This window comes from Cottoperca gobio, chromosome 10, assembly GCF_900634415.1.
Source record: "Cottoperca gobio chromosome 10, fCotGob3.1, whole genome shotgun sequence".
Lineage (NCBI taxonomy): Eukaryota > Metazoa > Chordata > Actinopteri > Perciformes > Bovichtidae > Cottoperca > Cottoperca gobio.
The window spans coordinates 19062502-19077306 of NC_041364.1; the positions used below are offsets into that span (position 1 = coordinate 19062502).

Genomic DNA, 14805 nt, shown 5'->3' on the forward strand with positions numbered 1-14805 from the left:
TTTCATCTACAAACAAAGAAGCCAAGCAGCAAAATGATCTTTTTTAATTTTTTATTCTGTAATAAATGATTTTATTCTTGATGCGCTGCTATAAACATAAGTTACAACATAGCAGTGGGAGCATAAAGATAGCTGAGGAGATTGATTGGAGGATAGTTATCAGTTTCTGCTTGTTTTGATATAAACTGATGACACAGTAGGGAGAGATGAAACAAGCTCGGTGGAATGATTGGAAGCTAGTAATCTGCTTGTATTCCTGTTCATGTATTTTTAGTGTTGTTGTTTTTATGTCAACTTCAATGCCATAAAGATAGAGGCTCTCTGTTTGATTTGTTGGCCCGACGCCGAAATCAGGATCCGGAGCAGCAGAATTGTAATCTACCTTGCAGCCTGCATCACGGCGCTAGATACTAATTGACATGTTGTGTCATCTGCGTATGGCTAGTGTCTTGTCAAGCCGCCCGTGCTGTGTTTTATGTTCTTCAGGCTATCGCTCCTGCAGTTTCTGAGATCACCAGGAGCCCTTCTTAGTCCTGCACACATAAAAGCCTCTCTAATTAGTCCTACATTAATTGCCACTCACCCCATGATAATCAACCTCAGGCTGATGTGCAAGCGGGAAGGTGCACGCGCAATCACTCCACCTTCTCTTTCCTCTATTTCTATATCTGACATGCATGCATACAAGCGCGCAGACATGCCCACACGCATAGAATTTCCTCTGGTGCAGATGAAAGCAGATGTGCCCAGAGAAGTCAGTGGATTCCCTGCCTTAATGAAGTACATTGAAGTCAGAGAATAATATTTCAGTCAACGTGGAACACCGGATATATTAATGATATGAAATGATACAAACTGACATACAGTAGAGCGGCATATTGCCTCATTATAATGGGAAAATGATGAAATGTAGAGCCTGTGGAATGCCATCTGAGCCTTTGCGATGAGTGTATATAAACCCTGCTTATGAAAGGAGAGTTAGTGCTGAATTGTTTTCACTTTATCTGATGGTGTGGTTGGAAATGGTGTGTAGATGGATGGAATGTGACACAGACAGAGAGGAGGGCTCTTAAAGAGTACATCAATATTCTAGACTGCGTGCGGGGAGAACGGAGGGGAGAGAGAGGCTGAGCAGTGTGTACGCGTACAGAAGAGTGTGCATATTGTATGCATGTATGTGGGAAAAGGAGATGTGTCTGTGGGAGAGATGAATGTGTGCGTACGTGCTTGTGCGTGCGTGCAAATGCTGATGGACTGCTCCCTGTTACACTGGTCTCATTGATTTTCTCACGCTGGGATACAGTCTCGGTATGTTACACTCACATCCACACACACAGACACACACGCAGGCAGAGAAAGTATAGATCATTTAGTGAACCCCCTGCTTGAGCTCCTCAAGTTGAGAAAGCAGCAGCAGTTCTGTCTGTTACTCAGCCTGCATTAAAAACAACTCATCCAAATGCAGCTGAAGAAATTAAACATTATTTCAAGCGGCAGTCAGTATTTACAGTGTAGATGACACATTTTATGGCAAGTAGGGGGCTTTGTAGTGCTCACTCTTGGCATATGAGAGGAGTAGATTAATGTCTCAGGCTCTTAAAGGCAAAACAAGTCCATTTTTTATCTTTTTGGTAAACAGGCTAGACTTTCTTTTTGATAAAAAATTCACTACTATTCTTTTGCCACAGCGTGCCAAAATGAGATTAACAGTGTTTCAGGCTATTTGCTAATTGCTTAAGTATTTCCATTTAATGCTACTACATAATGATTATTATTGGCAACTGTAGTTACCGGTTCCCTAACATATTGATATTTTACATACAATCACATGAGTGTAGACAACAAATTGTTTTAGATCGAACCATCTAACAGGATATAAATAGTTGAAATGAGTTATTTCCACATTGATGCCTCAGTATTAACAACCTAATAATGTAACATAAATAATATGTCACTCACAGGGCAGTTCTCTGTAGATATAAGTACTTTTACTTGGAATGTAAGTGCATTTTGCTGATAATACTTGTGTACTTCTACTTAAGCTAGATTTTAAATGTAATAGAGTACTTTAACAGTTTAACAGTCTCTATAACAGATTCCCCTGTGAGTCGGGGTCCCAAAATAAGTCTGAGAAGTCACAAGATGATTACAAAAATAACTAAGAAAAACACATGTTTGTGCGTTTTTATTCTGACTTTTCTATAAAAAAAAATGGCGTCATTGTGAAAAAAATCCATAACAACCTTTCAGCATATTTTTAATGAAGCTGTAACTCAGGGTAGGCAGTTTTCTGGAAAAGGCAAAAAAAAACTAATTTCAATCGTGATCGATCCCGATTTCGCCATATTTAGCGGCAATTCTATGAGAATTACCGTCCTGTTTTCTCTGCCATCTTGTGGGCCTGTAAAGCTCTTTGAGATGACTCACTGATTCGAGGCTCTAGTTCGTTACAATATTGGCGAACTGTTTCAGAGATCTAGATGTTGCTAATAGTTTAGCCTCCTGCTAACCATAGCCGTGAGCCTTTGGCTGTGGTTAGCATAAGGCCGGACAATTAGCAACATTTGCTTCTTCTTTGCCTCTGCCTACACTAGATTAGTACAAGCTTCAGGGCAATAAAAAACATGCTTTCTCCTGGTGTCAATTCGTACGACACATATTACAGGTGTAACAATGTAAGTGCACTCAGAGTGTTACGAAGGGGATACGTTTGTGAACAGTGGGCTTGTCTGTCACACACATAGCCTGAGGCCTGATGGTAGAAGGTGAGGACGAGGGAGTAATGGAAGGGCCTGAGGCCAAGAGCATTATCTTCGTCGACTCTGACTGACACTCATTATGCTGCACAGTGGAGAGAGGAGGCTGAAAGCTTATTAAACCAACTGCTCAAAAGGCCCTTAATTGAATCCAAGTAATTATAGAGACCTTGCCCATTGTGATATTTTTATTCATCCTGCGGCAAACTCAATCTCTCTTGCATTCGGAACACTATTAATGTTGTCTGCACCAATGTGTGTGAGAGTCACACACAGGCCTGCGTTTCAATATCGACTAAAACTTGCACACACACACACACGGACGCACACAGTTCCGGTCCCTCCAGACATGTCCCATCACCAAGACCACGGCTGCACTTTTTAGTCTGTTCCCGCTTCATTAGAATCTGAGGGATAATAACATTAATTGCAAAGACAGTTTAGTTCCTTTGAAAATAGATTACAGGTGTAATTGTTTTACCTGAATAACCCGCAGGCAAGAGAAATTAATTAGACCTTGTGTCCCAAGTCCTAATGTAGCTCATCGCTTTCGCTGGCCTGGCACACACACACTAGACACGAAACACACGCGGGACACAGATGGACGAACAAACTCGCACAGACTTTGAGATTCACGCACTTTATAGGAAAGATGAAGGATGACAATATAGAGATGTTAGCTAGTCATTAGAAATGGGAGAACTCAAAATCTAAAACCATCTTAATCCAGATGTCCTGTGGCAAAGGACATTTTCAAGGGCTCACTTCGGAGAAATGATTGCATATATATGCAATATGTTTCGCATATTGTGAGTGAGTAGTGTCACTGAAGGCATTAGCTGTGTTATGTGCACACCATGCTGCACTACCAGTATAATCGGCTGAGGCGACATCATTATTATATGGTGCAGTATGTTGGTTCTAAGAAGTCCTGCCCACTAACCCTCTATCATTTCCATCAATGGTACGTTTTGTTTGATGGCAGACATGAATAACACTTTCATCACCCTTTAAACAGGCTCAACATTTTTTTTTAAATGAACCTTAATACATTTTTTTGCTTACAACTTGCTTCTGCTGCCAACTAATGATGAAAAGCACAAGAGGAGATTTATGCAATGCCATTTAATTATTTATTTTTTATTGTAAGTTACCAATAGCAAGTTTGAATTTCAAGCTGCTATTTGCTTATTATAGCCACAAGATAGCAAGGTGTGAAGGAATTTTACCTCCCTGCTCGCATATTGGCTTGTTTAAGCGTGTGCCTGCCAAGTAGATTCAAACAGAGATGTTCTGTTTTGAAAGATATTTTCAAAGAATGGTCTCAGGTTTTGTGCTGAGATACACGAGGCTACGGTGCTGGTGGAACGCATTGATTGACGGCAGTAATCTGAGCAGCTGGGGAGGCCTGGAGGAACCCTGCGATCCGTCTGGTTTCAGCGGGACTCCCAAAATGCTTCGAACCTCCCCTCCTTTTACTGGAGCTGCAGTATGCTCTACTGCTTAGACCAAAGGAGAGAGAGAGAGAGAGATGCAAGGAGGGTTTTTCTTCTTTCTTGCTTCAGCAGCTGTAACTTGACGCTGCCACCTCCTATTTGGACATGGTCCTCCCGTCTCCTCTCTTCCCCCGCCTCTTCCCTTCTCTTCCCATCTCCCACACCCCACCACCCATCCTCCTGAGCGTCACGTTCTGTCTCCATGTTGCATCAGTCTGGGAGAGGCACTATACAGTAATAAGCATCAGAGGGACCTGCCTGCTCATCTGCCCGCCAGCTTGCCAGTCAGCCTGCTCGTCGGCTCGCCTTCACGCCTGTATGCCTGCCAGTGTTCTGCCAACTGCCATGCCCTATTCATGTCCCATTCATCTATTGTTGAATAAAAGGCTGGTTTCCTCGGGACATCCATCCCTCTGCTGGCCTTTATTTTTTTTGTGGTGAAGCACAGGAGTGAGGATTAGCATTAATAGGAATAGACTGCTGAGGTAGACTCTGCAGGAGTGCATGAGTGCATATACCTTAGTGTTCTGCCAAGCTGCATATATTCTGTTTGGTAGAGGTTTTAGTACAGGGACAATTTATGCTTCACACAGGACACCTGTCTCTTGTTTCTCTTTCATTACAAACCTTTTTGAACTCTCTTTTTGTTTTCTTCCCCTCTCATGTTTCTATCCCTTTGTCTTTTCCCCCTTTCCTCTATCCGGATCTCTGTTCACAGCTTAGTCTAGTTCAATCAATTAACCAATTAATCCATTTACTTTTTTTCCGATTCCATAGTCCAAAGGAGAAGATAAAGGAGATAGTAGATGAAAAGAAAATCCAATGCTTTGGCAGATATTAGCGTGATATTTGACAGAGATTTGTAAGAGTATGTCAGAAGTAAGAATGCTGGTTAGAGCCATGCTAGCAGCTCTGTGAGAATGAGCTCCATCCAGCAGTGATTTGTGCTCAATGTTTAACATCAGTGTGCTAACATGCTGTTGTTTAGCTGATGTAATGTTTACCATGTTAACCATCATAGGTTAGTATGTTAGCATGCTTATGTTTGCTTCTTAGCAATATAAACAAAGTACAGCCGATGGGAATTTCATAATTTGTGCAGGTATTTGGTCATGCACCAAGTATTTAACAAATTACAATTCTGACTTTATGATTGCACTAGATGAAAGGTTAAGGGATCCCAAAAGTTATTACAATATATCCTGAGGCGGAATTTAATGTCCGTACCATATTTCATGACAATCCATCTGATAGTTGTTGAGACAGTTCATTCAAAACCAAAAATGACTACCTCATGGTTGTGCTAGATAAAAAGATCACCAAAGTAATTAGGATTCATCCTCTGGGCAATATAAATGTCAATGTACAAAATCATTTTGCGATCCATCAAATAGTTGTAAAGACATTTCAGTCTGAACCAAAGTGGTTGACTGACCGGCTGACACAAAAAAAGACCAAAAAGGAACAGCGTCAAAGGAAACAGGAGCTACTCACAGGCCTGCACTGTCTACCTCCCTATCTGTGTGACAGTACATGTGATATATGTCCGTGGGTGGGCACGGTGTCGCCATAATGGAGTGGTAAAGCTGCAGGCATTATAGATTGAGAGCGAGCGGCCTCGTCCATGAATCTGCCCCTAACTATTCTTCTGCCTTTGTGGCCGTAACGATCGGCTGGCTCTCCTCTGTCACCATATTTTCTCCATCTTAGTTTAGAAGCAGAGATATATCTCACCATAAAGGCCGACACAAAGAGGGCTGGTGAGCTTCGCCCGCTCCCCTACACAAAAGACTCGGGCCTGGTGGTTGATAAAGGTTTATGGAGAGGAAAGGAGCTGATGGCCAGGGGACTGTTGGAAAGACCTATTCTCTTCACACACAAAGACATGCTCTCACTCAAGACACTATCTGTGTGCCGTGACGCTGTTTGTGAATGCGTGTGTGCCCCTGCCCTCCTCACTTTCCCTCATCCGCCTCTCTGTCTTTCTCCTTTCACACACACTCGCTAACACATACACACCACACTCTTTCTCTTTCTTGTTAGGAGATGCTAATATAGCACATGACAAAGCCCCAGAAGACAGCTCTCAGACAAAACACTTCCCTTTTTAAGCAGTTCATCTTTATGCAGAGTCTATCCAAAGGATTTCCAAAGCGGGATCTCTTGAAAAGCAGGATTTTCACCAGCGCTCAGTCATTCCTGAAGTCTATTCAGTCTCACTTTATTAGCAGGGCGGCTGATCACACTGGTGTTTGAAGACATCAGGTTGGTTATTAATTGCTCCCTCTGAAACTGGATAGAACTCCCCATCTGCCTTGACAAATCTGCAGTATGTGACTAACAATATCCTCTGTGCTTTTTACCTGCAGAGAAATGGGTGCGAGGCCGGGCCATCGACCGCGGGGAAGTCGACGTTGGAACCCTGCAGAGCCAGGCAATACCGCCGGGTCTTTTTTGGAGGTTTCATATGACGGTGCACCATCCGACCTACATCAAGTTCAACCTTTCTCTCTCCCACAACGCACTGCTGGGGGTCTACGGACGCAGGAACATTCCGCCTACACACACTCAGGTAAAGGAGGCTCCTGTTGTAGCATGCTGTTCACCCAGATGGGCTTTCATTGCTGAAGTACTACATCCACACTAATGCACATTTTTTCTCTCTGGTCTTTCATCCGCACTGTTTTTGAGTGAGCTGACTTCACAAACAATGTGATGAACTGAAAGAATGCTGGCCTCACGTTAAGTGCTTCTAGACTATGTACATGGCATTATATCTGTTGTATAAATTATATTTTGTTATGTAATTAATTAAGTAATAATTTCTTATCATGATAGTATTTTACTGACATGCAAAGAAATAATTATTTGAGCAAAACAAAACATATTCTGTGTTTAATAAATGTGTTTCTGTGTTTGCTGTTATCCACACCCAGTGTCTCTCTTGCTCTCTCAACATCCCGGCTCTGAGCGCTTTCAACTCCGCCTGCATGCTCACACAACTCACTGTATTATAGTGTGCCACAATTTTAGCAAATATCAAAATTGGAGTAGATCATTTCTAATTGGCTTTATCTTCTCCACTCGGATTGCCTATAGGATTATCTGTAACTATACAGGTGGAAATTGCAAATACCTTTGCTGATTCAAATCATTTTGTTCAGTTCAAGGAATCATAGTCACTGACTGATAGCTCTATTTTTAAGGTAAGCGATTGCATCACCATTGAAGTGCACATCACTATGTACAACAGGAAGTGAATGCATTGCCGTTCATACGCCTTGACGCTCAGTGATACTGACTGTCTGCAGTTCAGTAGTAGGTTCAGTATGTTGCTGGTTCAAGCTGTTACGTTGAGTTCAGTACAAAACCAGGCCCACACAAGCACTGTTTATATAGTTTATACCGTAGTAATATAATACTGATTTGGTCAGTGACTACGGTAGATTCAGTATAGTAAGTTTAGTTAGAAGATTTAGTGGGAAAAGATTTGTTATTTTTTTGTAACCCAACTTTATATTATTTCACACCATCATCCCATGGTGGCACAAACATACAGAGATACAAATTAAGAGAGCGGGACAAGGAGCCCTCCCCTTGCTTGAATCTTAAATGTACTGGACAAGTCTAGGTACTAAGGAAGTGGGGAAGCAATGGCAGAATGGCAAATAGGCACCCCACAGACACACATGTCTGCCTTGCTGTTGTTGTGGGTACCAAGCCAACAAATCTAATTCCATAGAAATATGCCTGCTCACACAGGTCAGGGGTTGTGTAGCAGTAAGAAGTAAAGAAGAGTGACAACTTCCTGTCACATCTAACCTTGTTCATCTCTAACCGTGATCATCCATTTTAAATGGCAATAAAGCCAATCCCACAACACTGGCGTCGGTATGTATACTGTATTTCTGCATGTTTTGTCAGACAAGTTTGCAAGCTCAAATAACGATTTGATCAATGCCTGAGTGCAGTAGAGCAGGAAGTGCGGTCTGCCTGTTTAACAGGTGACATTTATGAGCCGTGGACAAATCACTGTTTTTAACAGAAACTGAAAAAATATAAAGGAGTACAATTCAAATGTAAGTTTGGTTGCATTAAAACACAGTGTAAGAGACGATTCCTCAGTGGAAAACTGAGGTCCAGAGTAAACTGGCATTGTCCAAATGTTGACTGTGATGCAAAGTTTGATGTTTGTCAACTAACAGAAGAGGAGGAAGAAGAGAGTTTGCCATTTTCCCCATGTGGACAGAGAGCTTCACAAAAAAGAAAACGTTTTTTGGCAATTTCTGATTTATTCAGCTTAGCGTAGTGACATGTTTCCAGAAACAATACACACACACACACACACACACACACACACATTGTACGCCATGTAGAGCAGCATTGTGCTATGCAAGGAGCACGTATACAGACAAAAATACAACACACACTGACTCATCTGCTTTTTAACATCAGTGCGCCCCTGTTCTCGCCTGCATGGAGAGGTCTAATTAGCTGTTTTTGACACTAGTGTGACACACAGCCCTCAGGGGGAATAAGACTCAGCGAGTGCTTGCAAGTTCAAGGAGGGAGAGGAGGGGAGGTAGAGACGAGGGTGGTGAGGAAAGTTAAAGAGGTTGAGAAAGAAGCACTAGAAAGGTTTAGACATATGAAATAATAGTCTGTTCTATTTGAAAGCCTGGGTGGTAAAGTCTGCCCGTGGTATTAGCAGTACGTCAAGTTGTCGAACCAGCTGCTGTGGAACATGTCTGGTAGAGGACCGAGCTGCCATGGATGATGATTTCACTTCCTTTTTTGAGGATTCCTGTTTCACAATTCGCATCTGATATCCACATCTAATGCTATTCCCCAGCTTCTTGTATGCAGGCAGTTTTCCCAATAGCATTCAGTTGGCAGTTTCACAAAGCTCACAAAACAACAGCCACACATCACTGCACAAGGTTTGGCTGCTTGCAAATCTCTGTTGCATTTATGCAGGTTTTATGATTTCCCATCTTGCTCATTCCAATTGGATGATATTCTTCTAATTGTCTGATTGTGTTGTATGTATATTGTGTCCAGTTCGACTTTGTGAAACTGTTGGACGGGAAGGCGCTGCCCAGGTCATTGACTGATCCCGTCTTGACTGCCAAAGCTCCCAAAGGCCTGCTGCTGAGCGGCCTCCAAGAAACAGGCTTCATTGAGTACATGGACCCCGGCACCTGGCACCTCGCTCTCTACAATGACGGACGCAACCTGGAGCAGGTGTTGCTCCACAGCACTCCCATAGGTGAGGAGCGTTTCTACAGATTCACTGAAATTGGTAGTCTTTCTTCCACATGCATTGTTGGCATGAATATGTGTTCTTCTTTTATAGTTAGTTAATTAGGTGGCAGTGGTGGGAAAGTACATTTACTTCAAGTACTGTACTGAAGTACAATTTTGAGGTACTTTGAGTATTTAAGTATTATGCTACTTGACAGCTTTAGTTGCGTAACAGATACCATTTTTACAAACAAAACATGTGATCAGTTCATAAAATGTGATATTGTGCTACAGATTAAACTGTCCAGTAAAGTAAAGTTGAAATGTGCTCAACCTCCACCACATACATTAAGTATATTTTAATGCTAACAATTGTGTACTTATACTTAAGTAAGATTGTGAATGCAGGGCTTTTACTTGAGTATTTTTACACTATGGTATTAGTACTTTTACTAAAGTGAAAGATCTGAGTACTTCTACCACCATTGTTGTTTAGTTTTTTTTAAATTCTGTGTCCCAAATGCACGAGGGATTACGAGACAGATCATTTTACAAAACATACATCTTCTGGTCATATATATATATTAGAGCAAGAATAAATGCAATAAATTACCAGACTGAAAATAATTGCGACATACAATACTTTATCTTGATAAAGAGTTGTTTTTCCTCGTCTCCCAGGCTGTGTCCAGGTAACATCTAAATGTTTCATATGTGAACAGCAAACTCAATCTTTGTGCATCATTCATATTTACAAAATCAATATCTGTTTTCATCTTACTAAGCAAGATGTTGTGGAGTTCCCATTGAAAAGGGCAATAGAAAACAAAGTGAAACTCATTTTCTATATCAATCAAACACCACATTGAACAAATCTTCTTCTTCCAGACCAACCGTAAGCAGCAAAGTAGCCAGATCTCAGCCGGGCACATAAATCGATTTGCTTTTTAGATAGATTATAGTCAAAACAATTGTCAGTATTCATATTGTATCATCCTAAATGCAGAATATGTCTTCCTTCTTTGTAATGGTTTAAATAATAATTTGGATCTTCTGAAGTGGGGTTGTAGGAGGTACTTATCCACAGTCAGTTTCTACAGAAGATGGCGGTCGACAAGACCCGAGTTTCGAGAAACAGGACAAGAGTCAATCAGCATCAGTGTAACTGTGCGCTGCTGTATTTAGAATATTTTCACCGCTTTACCTTGCTGTCAGACAGCCCTTTCCAACGGGAGATGAAGCAGCTATGCTTTCTTCAAAGCGACCAGACTGCATTGACAAAAGCAGTAATTTTACCTCGCAGAACAAGAGGGATGCTGGTTTGTTTGTGTTATGGTGTGACTTTGGTGAATCAAGGAAACTAACCGATCGGAGGCAGCGGTAGACCATCAACTCCTACGTTCTGCGAGGTAAAACTACTGCTTTTGTCAATGGAGTCTGGTGGATCTGAAGACCACATAAAAGTTCTTTATCAGGTTATTTATCCAAAAAAAGAAAGTTATAGTATTTTATTTTGTGTGTATTTACTGTTTGTATCTCAGGGTTGCTTCATTCTTGGCCTTTCTCAACTTTCATCTGCAAAAACAACAGGACATGCAAAGAGTAGTTTGAGAGTCATTGACATTTGAAGGGAAATCTTCCTATTATAAAAGTGAGTTTGGCGTGGCGAGAGACAGCCGTTAGAAAAGGGAGGACAGCTCCTGTGGTAATGACAGGGCTTGCTAACTGCAGCTCATTGCTATGACACACACGGATGGCAGAGTAAATTGAAGGATGTGAATAAAGCAAGAGTACGTGGCTGAATATAGACAAGTGGATAATTAGCAGGGCAGTTTCTTTACTCCCACTTTGTCCAGTCGTCCTTAAGAGAATACAGTGTTGAAATAACAAAAGAAAAGTGTTGGGAAATGTAATAGTACAGTAACACCGGGGGGGACTTAGTAATTTATACGTGGCAGACAGGTGAGATTGCAATTACAAAGAATTCCATGTGTGAGGAACAGATAACATGAGAAGCACTCTAAAAAAATCTATTTTGGGATTTGTGTCCCATTGATGTTTAATGGCAATGTATTATTTAGTATGCATGTTATTTAGAAAATGATCAGGAACACTGCACAGATCTTTGTCGATGCTGATAAGATAAATATGTGTATCACTAACCTTTTATAGCCAAAATTGTAAGCCAATCAGTAAACAGCACCAGTGTGCCAAAACATTGTACTGTAAAGATCTTTCATCGTCATATTGACAGAGTCCTTTATATAATGACTGGCAGCATGTGACAGCTAAACACAGATTTTATTTCAGAGCTGTCAAACATTTGTTGACACGTGTGCTGTCTATAAAGTCTGGAATATACCAGACCTACTTGGAATCCCATATTTTGATCTTAACAGGAAAATGGCGGCGTTTACAAAGAGTTTCCTGTTCCTCTTGGAATAATCAAAACAAATAAAGACACAACAGATGGGCTCATAATAGCAGCCTTTTGGTCCACTTAGGTTTTCCAAATAATAAATCAATGAATTTAGCTTGAAAGAGTAAAATAATATTAATGGATTTCTGTCAAAGTTCATTTCACTGCCCATTTACACCTCTAACGAGGGCTACAAACACTGCATTGCTTTGGAGGCAGAAAATCAAAACCATTGAGCTACAGTACAATAAATTCTAATAAGAGACACAGTATGCCGTAGCTCAGAGTGGAGCTTTTATGAGACGACGAGGGAGAAATGAGATGATCTCTGTCGGGAAATTGAGCTTCTCCGCAGCAAATTGTAACCGGATACAACAAAGAAACAGAGCATAAGAATAGCAAAGACCGGCGTAAAAAAAATAAAAATAATGTGATCAATAGAATATGAGTATGACGAGAAGGAAAATATGAGAACATGAAAAAAGTGAAAACAATACATAAAAAGATTTCTGATGCTTGTTTTCACAGAAATAAGGGGACATACTATATGCAAATCATGTGTGTTGGTTATAAAACATGCTTGCAAGAGTAATGAGGTGTGTGATTACATGAGACAGAAAGCGCTGTCATAGATAATCACTATAACCATCATCTCGATAAAAGTAAAGAATATGTGGGTTGTGGGCGAATAATCAAAGCTGCATGTGTTTGGTCAGTTGACCTGTATCAGTCAGAAGACATTATGTTGTTCTGTCATCCGTTCACTGACGTCACACACACACACACACACACACACACACACACACACACACACACACACACACACCATCCAGGTTCTGCTGCCGAATAGGACGTAAAATTTCCGGCACAAATACTAATATATACACTGTAATGTATGCTGATTTGTTTACACTATACGCTACACTGTTTTCAATGTATAAATGCGTCGCATATAAAGAATAATAGAAAGGTGAGAAGAACACCTGCTGATTTGAAAATGGACTTCTTTATGTGGATTCAAATGGAATTCTCAAACACTTTTTCACCATTTTGTACAGAATCACAGCAGTAGAGCAGAGAAAACCTTTTTTTTGTTGTTCTCCTCCACTGTTATTGACATTTACATGTGACCCACAAAAGCTCCAGTGTAATGATATCTGCCATTTCGCCACCTCCACTCCAGCCCCGTCTTTTCTCTTCTCTTCTAATTCTACTCGGCTTGTACCCAGGCAGAGAGTGGTGCTTCCTCCTGCAGGGCTATTAATTATGCATAATTGCTCCACTTCAGCTGTCATCACACATCCTCTTGAATATTATATCTTTTACACAATGGCCAACAAAAGTACAAGAACAAGTTTCATGTCGATCCCTGAAACTTTTAACAAAATAGATGATAAACAAAATAAAAAATAAAAAGTGGTCTGCTTACGGCTGGATGCTTCTCGTTAGCTGAGCAGCCATTTCATTCTTTTCATATATTCATAAAGCCCAAGGGTCGTAAAGAATGGCTGGAACTTTACAGGCTCATAAAGCACAATTGCAATGCTTATTTGACCAATCAGATCACTTGGATGGAAGCGCCCATTTTATAATAGCATTTAACTGCAATAACTTATGGCATGAGTGATTTCTAACTGGAAAGGGTTTAGTCAGTGGAAAGAACCAAGGGGCTGTCTCACGGATGCTCAAACACGCGCGCACACACACACACACACACACACACAACATTTATTTATATATATATATATATATATATATATATATATATATATATATATATATATATATATATATATATATACTATAACTAATAAAGACACGGCTCACCATACATTACCTGTTAATTGCCTGGAGATTTTTTATAGTTGAGACATTGACCTGAAAGATACAGATGTTATATCACCTTTACAACCCTGCACCTTACAGCCCTGTGAGCATTCTGACAGATCAATCATCTCCCCTGGATTCAAAGGAACTCCGTGACCTTGCAGAAGAGTTTTTGTTCATTACATTTGTCAGGTGCCAGAAACAATATTAGAATTTGTGTACGCACAGCTTTCTTTCAAGAGAATAAAGACATGTGGAGAAAAGGTTTGTGAGTCTTCCTGACTGTGTGGGAGGAAAAGATGATTGCCACTCCTCTTCTCCATCAGAGTGACAATGACGGGTGACGGAGGTGAAAATGACTTTGGTTTCTTTAGTGATGCGCTGCTGTGGAGGATAACGCCGTGCTGCAGGCTACTGGCAGGGACTGTCTCATTAGCATGTGTCACACGCGCCTCAAGGCAGGTGTCACGTAATAACTCTGCATGCATGTGTTTGTAAATGTGCGCGAGCCACGCCACAGAAGGATTTGTCATCCATGCTCCCTGAGCAGAGTCAGCCGGGGGACTGCAGTGATTGGACCCTGGAGTCGATCCCTGTTAAGAGGAGCAGACCAGACCTGCACACGGTCAAACAAGGGATGACATCCTTGACACTCATTTTAATTACTCTATCTTAGATAGCGCTTGTCTGGCACAAGACAACCAGCAGCACAGTTTAAATTCCCAACTCTCCTGGCCAGCTTCTTCTCCACCAGAATCTTCCATCTAGAGGAGAGCTGACAAAGCTCGGCAGACTTATGTAATGCTCTAAAAGCATCAAAGTGCTCTCCTCCTTTATGTATCCCTGACATGCCGGACATATCAATGGGAGGAAAGGAGAATGGTAAATGGAAGGCAGCTAATTGAAGTTCGATGGAGGAATTTCATGACATGCATATAGAGGGACAGAGGGATGTGATGAAACACGTATCCAGATGAGACAAAGGACGAGTAGCAACAAGCATCACATTGATCTTCGCCATGCCTTGAGTGTAGCCGCTCTAGCTGCACGGTATTAGCCATTC

At 41.2% G+C, this 14805-nt stretch overlaps 1 protein-coding gene across 1 annotated transcript in view; it reads left to right on the top strand.

Annotated features, from left to right (window-relative positions):
- Nucleotides 1-14805, top strand: part of tenm1 (teneurin transmembrane protein 1) — a 180377-nt gene that overhangs the window by 83886 nt on the left and 81686 nt on the right. The window contains exons 7-8 of the mRNA XM_029440996.1: nt 6622-6824; nt 9314-9521. Of these exons, the coding sequence (XP_029296856.1) occupies nt 6622-6824; nt 9314-9521 (411 nt within the window). The remainder of the gene's footprint in view (nt 1-6621; nt 6825-9313; nt 9522-14805) is intronic.